Source organism: Tripterygium wilfordii, chromosome 19 (genome assembly GCF_013401445.1).
Source record: "Tripterygium wilfordii isolate XIE 37 chromosome 19, ASM1340144v1, whole genome shotgun sequence".
In the NCBI taxonomy this organism is placed as follows: domain Eukaryota; kingdom Viridiplantae; phylum Streptophyta; class Magnoliopsida; order Celastrales; family Celastraceae; genus Tripterygium; species Tripterygium wilfordii.
Window position 1 is genome coordinate 4,193,302 of NC_052250.1, and position 14,210 is coordinate 4,207,511.

The 14,210-nt window shown below is 41.4% G+C and overlaps 1 protein-coding gene across 1 annotated transcript; it reads right to left on the reverse strand.

The window, feature by feature from the left end:
* Positions 1-4,543: 4,543 nt before the first annotated feature.
* On the reverse strand, positions 4,544-5,407 carry LOC119985498. Its single transcript, XM_038829790.1, has 2 exons — positions 5,396-5,407; positions 4,544-5,326 (listed from the first exon to the last, which is right to left on the reverse strand). Exons 1-2 carry the CDS (start codon positions 5,405-5,407, stop codon positions 4,544-4,546), a joined length of 795 nt encoding a protein of 264 aa, XP_038685718.1.
* Positions 5,408-14,210: the final 8,803 nt, after the last annotated feature.

A 14,210-nucleotide genomic window follows, 5' to 3' on the forward strand; every position in this document is an offset into this window, starting at 1 on the left:
TGCTTTGGCAACGGTACGTCTTGGCGTCGGTAATTATACGTAGTCAATGTTTCTACATTTTTAATACTGAATGAACCTTTGTCCCCCAGTAATAAATGCGTTTAATGACATGCGCTGATTGGGATAATTTAGACAGTCATTTAATACCTTTTTGACTATAACAAATACAGTTCTAAGAGCCTCTTATGGTTTTTTAAGATTAACTGAATTTAGAGATTTTAGAATTTTAAATACGTTTAGACTTCTTTTCCTATCTTAAATGTTCGTGTAGATTTATGCGGTTGCAAAGTTCATCTTGACTCTTGGATTACCACAAAGATTTAATTGCAGAATTAATTTCGGGTGTTCTTGAGAAGATGAAAGGTAAGGTTCACAACTATATAAAGGCTAATTCTCTTTTGGCAATGGAATTATCCTACAGACCAGATAACTACACCTAGTCTTTACAAAAAATGGCTGCTTCTCAGAGCTCTGTAAACTCTCCATCTGACTCTGACGACAATAGGGACGTAAGTTCGTTCCTCCTCCCTGATTACCGAAACCTTGCACAGTACATCGTCGACCTAAAGGAGGCGATGAAAGAGATGGAGAAGGATATGAAAGAGATGAGAAAAGACATGGAGGACCAAGAGGAGCAGATCACAGATCTTACAAAAGCTCTGCAAACCGTTGGCTGTGCCATGCTCCAACTGGAAGAGCTTGCGGAATCGCAAGCTATGGAGCAGAACATAGCCAAGCTCCAAGACTCGCTCCTTAATCTTTCCGTTTTGATTAAGGACGCGAGAAATAAAATGAACGAAAGTTTAAACATTTGGTCGTAAAGACCATATGTTTTATATGTATGTTTGTTTGTTTTTTTTTATATATATATAAAATCAGTATTTCTTTCTCTAATGCCTCAAATATTTTGCAAATGTAGTACGTTGCAAAAACTGAAGTAATAAAACTCGTAAAAACAGTAAAATTTAAGAAAGCATGAAAACTTATCTGGCACGCTGGCGTCCCCATGCTTTGGCATCCGAACAGACGACTGTCTATAGTTTTTTCGGGCTTTACAATCCCTGCGCTCAAAAGAATAATCAAAGGTAGTCGATGGGACTCCCATCGACACTCCGAAGCTTAAATTAGTTCACATAATGACACATATAATGAACTACAGAAATTTAAATATATAAAGATACTAAAGGAAATATTTAAACTACAATTATAGCAATATAAAGATAAAAAATCATGCGTGTTTAGAAATGGTACAACTTTAGATGAACGGCGTTCCAAGGATGCAAGATCGCTTCTCCATTTTCCCTGTGTAGTCTATAGGCGCCGTTTCCTAGTACCCTGTCGATCAAATATGGGCCTTCCCAGTTCGGACCCAGCTTCCCAGCGTTTAGCTCTCTGGTATTCTCAAAGACTCTCCTGAGCACATAATCTCCCTCTTGAAATGCTCGAGTTCGAACATTTTGGTTGAAGTAATTTGAGACTTTATCATGGTATGCAGCTGTTCTTGTGAGCGCCTGATCTCTGAGTTCATCAATAGTATCCAGCTGATCATTCAACTCCTGCCAATTCCTTTGTTCATTAGCCCACTGAAACCTAGCAGATGGGAGTCCAGCTTCAACTGGTATGACGGCCTCAGATCCAAATGCAAGAGAGAAAGGAGTTTCCCCCGTAGGCGTTCGTGAAGTTGTCCTGTAAGACCACAACACTCCAGGTAATTCATCAGCCCAAGCACCTTTAGCTTTCTCCAAACGCTTCTCCAGGGTCCTGATCAAAGTTTTATTGGAAGCTTCAGCTTGGCCATTACATTGGGGATGCCTTGGCGTCGCAAAATCTACCTTGATTCCCCAATTCGCACAGAACTCCTGAAACTTATGACTTGCAAACTGTGGGCCGTTATCCGTCACGATCTCTTTAGGCACTCCAAACCTGCATATAATGTTCTTCCAGACGAACTTCTTCACATCCAGGTCTTTGATCAGTGAGTAGGACTCAGCCTCAATCCATTTGGTGAAATAATCAGTCATGGCCAGAAAGTACTGTCGTTGACCGGATGCCTTGGGCAAAGGACCAACTATATCCATCCCCTATTTCATGAAGGGCCAAGGTGCCACGACAGGAGTAAGTTTTTCTGGCGGCATGCGTGGAATCTGACCAAATCTCTGGCATTTATCGCACCTCCTTACATAGTCAATTGCGTCTGATCTCATTGTCAGCCAATAATACCCCGTAGTCAGTGCTCGATGAGTTAAACTCCTTCCTCCAGAATGATTACCACACTCTCCTTCATGTAATTCTGCCAACACATACTGGGCTTGTTCTGAATTTACACATCGCAACAAAGGACCTGAATAAGATCTTCTATATAGCTGCCCATCAAGTACTGTATGCCGAGCAGCTTTAGCGACCAAACGTCTAGACTCATTCTTTTCTGCTGGCAGAACACCGTCAACCAAGTATTGAACAAACGGTGTCATCCATGTCTTGTCTGAACTAACAGGAAGAACCTCACCGTCATTCTGCTTCTCTACTTCTTTCTGATTGCTGATTGACGGCCACTTCAGGTGTACCAGAGGAATCTTCTGCTCCTGGTTAGATTGGATTGACGACCCGAGATGGGCCAGTGCATCCGCATATGAATTCTCTGCTCGTGGAATCTGAGTTATGGAGAACTCCACGAACGCCAATTGCAGTTCCTTTACTAGCTCCAGATAACAAGTCATCTTCGGATCTTTGGCCCTATAAGAACCAACAAACTGATTTACTATCAACTGCGAATCTGAGTAAACCTTCAAACTTGTGACTCCCAGTTCTTTGGCCAGCATTAGACCAATAATTAAAGCTTCATACTCCGCTTCGTTATTGGTTGCATGGAAACCGCATCGGACTGCCCGTTGAATTACACTCCCTTCTGGAGAGATCAGCACAATTCCCAGACCACTGCCTCTGACGTTACTAGATCCATCAACGTACAAGGTCCATACCTTTGGGGCTTGATCTACCATGCAAAGCAACTCTTTATCAGCCTCTAGCTGTATTGACGGAGCAAAGTCAGCAATGAAATCAGCCAGGACTTGTGACTTGATTGCGGTTCTTGGTTGATATGTAATATCGTATTCACTAAGCTCCACCGCCCACTTGATTATCCTTCCCGAAAACTCGGGTCTATGGAGTATGCTCCTCAACGGGAAATTTGTCACCACAGCAACCGAGTGGCATTGAAAGTACGGCCTCAGTTTTCTGGCGGCAACCACCAAAGCTAAAGCTAGCTTTTCCAGTAAACTGTACCGGGTTTCCGCATCTAGCAGACTCTTACTCACATAGTATACTGGCAACTGATCTTATTTTCTTCTCTGACCAAAACCGCGCTTACTGCTACCCCAGAGACAGCCAAATACATGTACAGCTGCTCCCCAGTACTGGGCTTGGACAATAGTGGAGGGGAGGTAAGGTAGGCTTTCAACTGGTTTAAAGCGTCTTCACACTCAAGTGTCCACTTGTAGCTAACAGACTTTCTTAAGGTGGAGAAAAAATGACAACACTTGTCGGATGATCTGGAAATAAAACGACTAAGGGCCGCCACTCTCCCGTTGAGCCTCTGAATATCCTTGACACAAGTCAGAGAGGGAATGTTAAGTATGGATCGAATCTGATCGGGATTAGCCTCAATTCCTCGCTTCGTGACCATATACCCAAGAAATTTCCCAGATGCCACTCCAAAGGAACACTTGGCAGAATTCAACTTCATATTATACTTAATCAGCAAATCAAAAGCTTGCTGAAGGTGCTCAAGATGTTGATCGGTAACTACGGATTTTACCAGCATATCGTCAATATACACTTCCATGGTGTCCCCTAAATACTTTGAGAACATCTTATTCACCAATCGCTGGTATGTGGCTCCGGCATTCTTCAACCCGAAGGGCATCACCTTATAGCAATAAATTCCTCTATCGGTAATGAAGGCTGTTTTCTCCTGATCTCCCGGATGCATTAAAATCTGATTATACCCCGAAAAAGCATCCATAAAGCTCAACAACTCGTGACCAGCTGTTGCATCAACCATCATGTCTATGTGCGGCAGCGGAAAGGGATCTTTTGAGCAAGCTTTATTCAAATCTGTAAAATCAATACAGACTCTCCACTTGCCATTCTTTTTCTTTACAACCACAACGTTGGCTAACCAGTCAGGGTACTGTACCTCCACTACAGACCCATTATCTAGCAGCTTCTGAACTTCTTCATTAATCACTAAATTCCGTTCAGGAGCAAACTTCCTCCGCTTCTGCTTGACAGGAGGATACTCAGGATTAACCTGGAGCTGATGCATCACAACATCAGGGTCTATCCCAGTCATATCTGTGTAGCTCCAAGCAAAACAATCATGATGCTGTGACAAGAACTGGATCAGTCTCTGTCGTAGATGAGCAGGCAGCTGCGCTCCAATCAGGGCTTTATGATCTGGAAAGTCAAGATGGATCTGCACTTCGTCAAGCCTGTCCATTCCTGGCTCATCTGGCTCCAGACCGGGTGCCTGGTTCTGTAACTGCTACGAAGATTCTCCCTTGCTCCTCATGGTGGTTTTATAACAACTCCTAGAAGAGTGTTGATCTCCCAAAATCTCCCTAACACCATTATTGGTAGGATAGCGCAGGATTTGATGATATGTGGAAGGTACGGCCCGTATAGCGTGCAACCAAGGTCGTCCTAAAATAGCATTATAAGCAGAGGGTGAATCTACGATGGAAAACCGAGTCTGCTTGTTCAACCCTGGAGCATAGATGGGTAACACAACTTCTCCCACTGAATGGCTCACCTCACCATTGAACCCGATAAGAGCCGTTGACTTCCATAATATCAAGGTCTCGTCTAGACCCATTCCTTTGTAGGCAGCCAAGAACAACACATTGGCGGAACTCCCATTGTCAATTAAAATTCGCTTCAGGTTAGTGTTTGCAACCTGAAGTGTGAGCACCAAAGCATCATGGTGCGGGTGTAACAGTTGGGTAGCTTCATCGTCCGTGAAGACCATCACCTGATTAGTGAAAGTTCCAAGGGAACGTGCCATTCTAGCAGTGGGGTTTGTTGCTTCCTTCTCGTGCTTCTTGGCAGAGGTGTGGGACAATCCACTGATCTCTGATCCCCCAGAAATCACACAGTAAGTTTGAGTAACTGGTGGCGGCGGTGGCAATGCTTCTGGGTCATCAACTTTCCTCTTTTCCCAGATTGCTCTACCGCGCTCAGAGAGCAACTCTCTGAGGTGACCTCTTTTCAACAGGTAATCCACTTCGTATCTAAGTCCTTTGCAATCAGGAGTAGTGTGGCCAATGTCCTGATGAAAGTCACACCACTTCTTGGGGTCTTTCTATCCTTCAGTCTCTTTCTTAGGCGGCCACTTCACCTCGCTGCCCATCTTTTTCAAGACTTGTACAGCCTCGACTTGGTGTATCTTAAGAGGGTACTCGGGACAGTTTTTCACATAATCGGATGCTCAAGACTTATGGGAGCGCCAGTTACTGCTAGGCTCGCCAAAGGTGGATTGATCTTTCCTAGGACGTTTGTCCTCTCGTTTCTCGTTTCCTAGGACGTTTGTAGTGAGCCACGTGATCCTCAGGGTCATCAGTCCCGTTATATAACTTCATACTCGGGACGCTGAACCTGTGCGGCAGATCCGTTTGGTATATATTGTCCACAAACGGTGATCCCGTATAACAATTGGCATTAATTTTGGCCAAAGCAGGAGGTGCTTTAGTCAATTTATCTATATCTCCCCGCAGTTCGATGATTTGCTTGGCCATTGCCGCTTGGGCGACTGAAGCGATAGTGGGTCCCGCGAAAGGTGCAGCAGGAAAACGTGGCGGCTGTGGGAGTCTACTTCTTGGAGAACCGGTCAAATCTACAGGGGCATCCCTGTTAACATTTTGCTGAATTTCTTCTGTCGCAGGTCCCTTACCCCGTGAAGTAGAAGTATCATATCCCCTGGGGGTACTCCCGGGAACAAACTGGGCACTCAAAGGATAAGGCAAAGGGTCTCTAGGAGGTGATGTTTGTTCAAGGCGAGGAAAAGGTGGAATTCGGACTGAAGTGGGATCATGGCCTTGGGAAGTGGTTTGGCTTCTCAGCTGCGAAACCTCTTCGCGGAGTGCTGCGTTATCGACCGACATTGATTCTAACCGCGCAACCGTTTGCTGTTTGTTCTTCGACATGTCTTCTCTCATGGCTCGCATGAGTTCCAACAGCTGGTTGTTAGTGACCTCACTGGTATCAGCCATAATGGGAAGTTGCCGTGAAATCTTTTCGGCCAAATACTTGCAAAAGGTACCCCTATCTGGCGCGCCAAATTGTAGGAGCAGATTTATACAATAGCTGAAAGGTCAATCTTTCTTCCTGTGGGGTCCGTTTGCAGCCTTGGATCCTGCAAGTTTCACAACAAAGCAAACCGTGAAAGCTCCTTAACCGGCTTAGGGGGTGCCGGTCGTGGAGGCTCCGACGATCAAGTTAGTACTTGTCGGAGATGGAAGACCAGCTATAGTCTTAGGTGTTTTGTCTGAATAGGTATCCTCTGGAGTTGGTAGAAAGTGTTTTTGTTGTGTTGTCTAGTTTTTTCAGAAAAACGCTCGATCCCCACATATGAAAAGAGGGGGGGTCTTAATAGGGAACGAGGTTCGACCTCGGGAATTGTGTGTCCATTCCAGTTATATTCTTGGACCAAATTGTATGAAGGAAGTGTATAAAAGATCTACTATCCCGGTTGTGTCAGGGTAAGCGGTAAAGTAACAATATGTCATAATTAAGACAGGTGTCGATGATAGTATGGAAGTTTTGTAGGCGGTATTTAATGAATAGATACGTATATGAAAGAAAGTCATACCTAAGGATGTGAGCCAGTCACACCTATAAATATCGGCTGTAGATTAGACTGACAAGAACTGCTTTATGAGTGAGGTAGTCCGAGTAATGGCGCTTATAGATGGCATCGCCATTACTATGTTCTGGAGACTGTACTGGGTCGCCAACACCTGCGGATGCTTTGACACCTAGTTCCATCATGCTAAGGAAGGATCATAATAAAGTGACGAGTCTATAAAGCTATAAAGGTCCTGTAGATAAGTGTCAGAGAATATGACAGTTTTGGTGTCAGAATACTGTTTATATTACGTAGCAAATAATGTAAAGATTGTATATGGACCCAAAGATTGGCTTTTAGGTTCGGGCCTAACTGTGATAGTTAACCTGGGGGCCTAGACAATCCAGCTCATCTTGTCGTTATGTGACCAGGTGGGGCCATACCATTTTTGGCACCTACACCAAGCACTAGCGATACTGATCCAACAAACTAATCAGTCAATCAATGAATCCAATAATAGGGATGCATGACTTTAATAAATTTCTCATACACCCAAAACGATATGAAAACTAGTTTAGAAAATTGTTAGCACCAAAAATATGTTGGGCCTAATGGGCTTAGAATATGTGCAAGGCCCATTGTGCTACCTATTATGGTTTGGATTGTTATGGCCCATAAGCCCATATTATGGAAGAAGAGAAGCTCATTTGATGAGTAACTGCTAGGTAGAGTTATGCTAAGAATGATCCATGAAAAGAGGAAGAAGTGGTGGCAGTTATAACAAGATGGTCCAGGTGGCAGCTTGTGAGAGATTTAAGGGAAAACTAACATGAAGAGGTGGTAATGTGGCAATGGTTTCAAACTGACAGAAGATGGCATGATTCAAGGATAACTGCAGAGAAATCATGGTTTATGGAGGAGATTTTCGTGCAAGACAGGAGGTATATAAGATGGTAGACAGACGGAGGAAAAGGACACACACAACCAATCAATCAAACAAACTACTCAAGCCCAAAGGCAACTTCAACTTTCAAGCTTCCTAGCATTCTAGCATTTCAATTACATTTCCAAATCTTTGTTAATCTCAAACTATGTCAAATTCTCTTGTATTTATTTCCAATCAAGTTTCAATACCAACCATCGTTGTGTAAATTATTCTTGGTATCTGTTTTTGTTTCTTCATTTCAATCTCAACGAAGCGCACTTCAGTGGAGTTGGGGAACCTAGAACTATTGAGGTCCCAAGATAGTTCGTTCAATCGTCTAGATAGAAGTCATATTTACGTTCGGCGCATTTCATTCACATTAGTGTAGGAAACTATAATCCTTGGCACACCCGCAAATCACCATCACCTTGGGCCACATTTAGGTTACAACAAAAGCATTTTTATTTACTAAGATATAATGCATGGCTTTACAAAGAACTTTATCAAACTAAAACTATTTTTATTCAATTTAAATCAATACATAATAAATAATAAATAAAGTTTGTAAATTTTGAATTATTTTCCAAAAATAAATTTTATTATTTTAAAAATATCTATTGTCCCAATTTCCAAATCAATGCATGTCTAACTACATGTTGAAAGTAATTTTTAGCAAGAATTACGAAGGGAACAACAAACAAACAAAGTATTTTTCTAAATATATTATCTAACTATAATTTTTTATCCCTCAAGTATACCTCTCATTTTATTTTTCGTCGTTAAATTCATCCATCAATTATCTTAAGATATTGTATGGTCTCTTTTGCGCTGGATAGGAGATATCAAAAATCCGGCTATTGAGATCAGGAGTATTGAAGTTGTAGATGATGAAAATGCGGGTGTGTCAGGACTTGCTGTCAATCCAAAGGTTTTGATTATGTGTTGCACCAAGTTTGATTTCTTCATTGAATGGACTATGTGCAGTTAGAGAAGTCAAAACTGTTGGCTCGAGGTTTGCCTTTTTTGAGAAAAGAATTTAAAATTTGTGTTGTGTCAATCTGAATAAAAGAAACTGAAAGAAGACTATCACCAAAATGAAAATACTTATAATGGAGATATTTAAACAATACATTCTTGAAATGTATCAGGAACTTCATTGAAAAGGGGTACATCCTGAGATGTAAACAATACATGTTTTACAAGCCAAATTAAACACATAGTCGCGAGGGCTTTTTGGAAAAGAAAATGACAAATCTAGAACTGGTTGGTCTGAGCCATGCTAATTGAAAATATAAGTGATCGGAGTCATTGCCTAAGTAAGCAGTAAAGTTTGAAGACGCTAAGGACTGTGGTTGACGCGAGGTGTTTGTAAACTTGTCTTTCTTCTTTTATAGTGTTCATGGTGGTGTCTCATCTCCTGTTTCTCTGGAATTTACTGCAAGTACTCTGTCATGGAACATCATGAAGATCGTGGTAAAACCAGCATTTTGTTGTGACTGGATTCGTAGTTTTCATAACCGCAACCTTCTCCTAGAAATAGGGACTATGAAAACATTTCTCTGGTCATGCTCCTTCTTTAAGGCGGATGCAGATATTTTAGGAAATCGTGGTATCTTCCACCTTCATGATTGGTAGGTTTTGTGCTTGAGATTATGAAAACATGACTAAAGATCATCATTTTGTTGATGCCTCTACACGAAAGGTCATGGAAAAATTCCCTCTTCCCTTAAGTGCAGGACGAACGTGGCTCTGGCAGCGTCGGGTTTCAGCTGAAAATATGTTTGAGAAAAATCAGGGACGTAGGGTTAACATACTTCGATTTCTCCTGAACTCTTTTGAGATAATCAAGCTGAAATCTCAATTATTCCTCAACAAACCAACTTTGAAGAGGATAAACCATTAAGAACAAAATACCCTCATTTATAGTCTTTTGGAAACTGGATTTTGAACAACCCTGGTTTGTAGTAACTGATCTCTAGACTCTAGGTCAGCAATCACCTAAAAACCCGCAAAAATGAACAAATGTCAATCATAAAAATATCATGTCCTTGCCAAGTGCTGCCAGGAGGTTGGATGCTCTTTGCAAAATGTGGGGTTCGTATGGCCACGTGTTAGCTTACGTGTGAGGGATATTTTTGGTACAAACAATGCCTCATTCAAACCTTTATCTTTTAAAGAGAATGATTTGAATTTTAATTTCTTGACTTTTGATACCAGCATTAATCCCACAACTTCTGGAATTTCAAACTGCCTTAATGAGCCAATCAATTATGAGTCGTACTGTCAACTACCTTTTTCTACAAACGCTTGATCTCCATAAGAAGTTTGATAAAGGTAACCGTTTTCACTGTCCTCTAATCTTCTTGCTACATTTTTCTCCCTAAACACTATCTTTGATGACCTTCTTTTGCACCTTGGTCTTTTCTTTTCACTATGGCCAACCCCAGCTTCAGTCGCCATGATTTTGACCTTGGAGACCAGGTTCACGAATCATTGTGAAGAAGAGCCTATCCATCAATGCTCACCCCCAACTCCAAGTATAAATTCTCATTTTCGATCCAGAATGCTATGGTTTGGCTCCCTCCTTTGATGGTTCTTTTCTTGAGTCTCTTTAGCCTTTCTATCCTCTTTGCAGTCAAAGACTCCCTTTCATCCATCCTCACGCATAGAATATATACTTCAAAACTTCTCCCATCCGACTCTGGCCCACCGAAGACCCACAATATGGAGCGTGACTAGGTAATCCATATACCCAAAAAGAAGACTAGTGGATGAAGTTAAGGATCCATGATTTCTTGTTGATTAGTGAACAGAAGATCCATGTAGACAAAGCTCTCCTCTGCGCAACAACTTAATTCTGGGCTATGGGGACCAATTCATTCCACTTTCGGGCTGGATCATGAGTCCCACTTTACAAGATTTAGCCTTTATTCTTGGGCTACGCTTTATAGGACCCGAGGCCAACAATGCTTTGGAAACCCCCAAAGGTGCCTCTTTCACCTATCCCAAAATCAAGGATATGTTATACTCTTTTTGGCTAAAAACCTTTATAGAAAACAAAGAAACAGTTTTTAATGAAAAGCATACTAGGTTTTTTATCTTCTGGTTGAACAAATTTGTCTTTTGCATCAATTTCTCCAAGGTAACCCAAGATTTCACCAGACTTGCTCATTATTGGACCCACAGTATTGCGTATTCTTTTGCTCCTATGGTGATGGCTATTGTCTATCGTGCTATGCCATCTTTCATTGAGTTTGATTTTGAAGCTATGGTTGTGGGCGTACTTCAAACCTATGTGCCCTGAACGCAATCCTGGGTGACATTGACTACTTTGGACTCCAGTACAAATGTGTCTCCCTTCTGGATGATAAGTTCAAGGACTGTTTTGCCTAATTCTACCAAGATTTCACCACCAACAATGACTTTACCTGGTTCACATTTGATCATAATCAGGCCCCTGACACATTGGGTCTCAATCCTAGGGAACTTGAATTCGATGAAGATTCTGAGAATGCCCTCTTCTTGTGGCCAACTTTCAATCTTCCAGAGATCTTCCTTACTATCTCAGTTAATCCCCCTATAACAACAAGTGCGGGGTGGAATTAATACTATAATGCAGCTCAACTGATCGAACAATTTGAGTTAATCCAAATGGTTCCCTTGCCTCCATATCTTTCAGAGAATAAATCTGTCTTAACGTGCACCAATATCCAACATATGTATATGGTGATTTTAAAATAGAGCATCCAATGGAGAGCAGCAAATTCATTAGTTATAACTAAAATTATTATCCAAAACAGAGTAGCAAAATAAAAATACCCCTTATGGAGTTTCATGGGCTATGGTATTCGGTATGACTTGTTGGTTGTTGTGGCAATGGACAAATAAATGCCTCTTTGAGGAGGACTTTGTTGAGCCATTGAATCCTATGCGTGTTATTCTGCACAATGTAAAGAGCTTCATGCTGACGGATGATGTGGTAGGTAGATTGGATGGAATGAAGAAGTTGAAGGTCGAGAAGGTGGTTAGGTTGGGTGAAAGTTAATACTAATGGGGCTTTTTCGGGCTAATCTAAATTGTGCTACTACTGGAGTTTTAATTCGTGATAGTGCTAGAATTTGGTTAGTTGGTTTCACAATGAATATAGAGTTGTGTTATGTGCCTTGTGCTGAGTTATAGCGCGTTTTGGTTGGTTTGGGCAGGTTCGGGATTTGGGCTACAACAGGGTTATTGTTGAGGTGGATTATAAGTTGGTTTCAGATACTCTGAGTAGTCATTCGATGAGTAGTCATTCGATTCTTGTGAATGCTTTATACCATTTAGTGGGTTGCATCAGGAAACTTTTACACAAAACTGACTGGCGAGTTGATGTTAGACATGTTTATCTAAGGCTAATCAATGTGATGATAATTTAGCTTCTCTTGCTTTCAATTTAGCTAGGGATACTCATTATTATATTTCTCCTCCTGCTTCTTGTATTCCCTTCATGAGGGCTAACTATGAATAATAGTTTTCTCCTTTGGATTAAAAAAAAAAAAAAAAACCCTCCCCCTCCTCACAGGATGGAGGGGAGGTATTGTCTTTATCTAGATGGCGACTTTCAGCAATTAATCACTCACCATATGTCAGCAATCCTCACCCTCATCATCTTAGTCTCCTTACACATTTGAGATGCCGATTTTTTTACGATACTTTGCGTACGTAATTATGAAGCACGTATAAGACATAAAAAAATAAAGTAATGCAAAATCAAGTACTATAGTAAATCGATATATCGTTCTCAGGATTTTCATATTCTTCAACATCATCCAATTCCTCTCGAAGACTAATCGAAGTAGAAGAGGAATGTATCCAATTTTGGATACAAATGAGTGACTCAACCATAGAAGGTGACAAAGAACTATGGAATAGCGTAATAACGTGTCATGCCGTACTGAATGGTGATTCGGAAGTCACGGTCAATGTGGGAATTACGAGGACATCCCTCGCAATTCTTTTAAAACACAAGATATTTACTCACATTAACCTTCCACCATGCAAGTAGATCAAATCCATCACTGTCCACTTCCAAGTTCTCTATCAAGTATCGATCAATTTAAAACTTTTTTTGTAAACTGTGATTCCTTCAAATGTTTATAGAAGTTTGTTAATCTCATTGCCCTCATATCCTTATGAGAAGATTCATTGTTTTCTAATTGTTTACTTTGACTCGTCTTTTCATGTGCACTAGTAATTTCATCATCTTCAACATATACGTTATATAAGCAAGTCAAGATATATAAACTAGTCCATTTTGAGTTACGCACAAGTGTCGTTTGGGTTAAGCAAAGAAATTACAAACCCGTGACAATGTTCTTGTGTTCAAGAGAAAGTATTGACGGAAGGAGTTCATAGGGTTGTGATAATGAGGAGATTTTTAGGGATGTGGCAGCTAGGAATACTTTGGTCGAATTTGGATAGACGAGTGGCCGAGCCAGCGATTTTGATGCATAAGTTAAGCGACTGAAGGCACAGATAGAGGAGCAAAGATGATTAGAGAGGTGTGGTGGGACCAACAATTGAATTTATTTATCTCCAACGTCCATACTGTAAGATAGCTTCTAAAAGAGTTGAACATGGTCTATAATCTTTTGAAGAGGATCATCGTCCGAGGTAAGGACTATTAAGTCAATTGGCTGAGAAGGCTCCGTTTCTTCATCTAGGTACCCTTCAAACTTCGCTTTGGAGTCCTCCTCATCCCCAGTATTTATTTCTTCCTCAGCATGGATAAACTTCTCATAAATGGCATCCTTCAGCTCGTCCAAACCATCCTTCCCGACCATTGGAGGGAAAAAAATTTCTAGGATTCTTAGATCATGACCAACATCAAGAACATCCTTCTAAGCTAGCTTGAAAACTCCTTAGGCCCCGAATTAGCTCTTTTGCCAAAATTTCAACCTGTACTCAGTAGAATCCTTAATTTCTTGGATCTCAGCTTGCCTTCCAGCCTCAAAATTCTTGTCTTTCTCGGCATCTGCATCTTTGACTATCCGAGCAAGCTTCCTATCTAGTTGGGACTTCTCTCTTTTGTACTTCTCCATCCGAGCATCTACCTTGATTACAATTGCCTCCCGAGAGGACAGCTCTTCCCAGACTTCCTCCAACTCCTTCTCGACTTTAGCATTGGCCCTACCAACAACCTTGGCTCTCTCCACTGTGGCCGTCTCATTGTGAGCCAAATTGGCAATACCACTATGAAGGGTAGCCAAGAGTGAGTTGACCTACAAAAAAACAAGAAAAACCTATTGGAAAACGTTCTAAGTCAAAAAGCCAACCGAGCGAGTCAAGAAGGAAGAGCTATTTACCTTCGTAGCGGTGAAGTTTAGCTCAGACATCTTGTCCGACAAGGTCATCACCTAATATCGCCAATAGTCGGCTATAGTAAGGAACTTCGCCACCATCCTC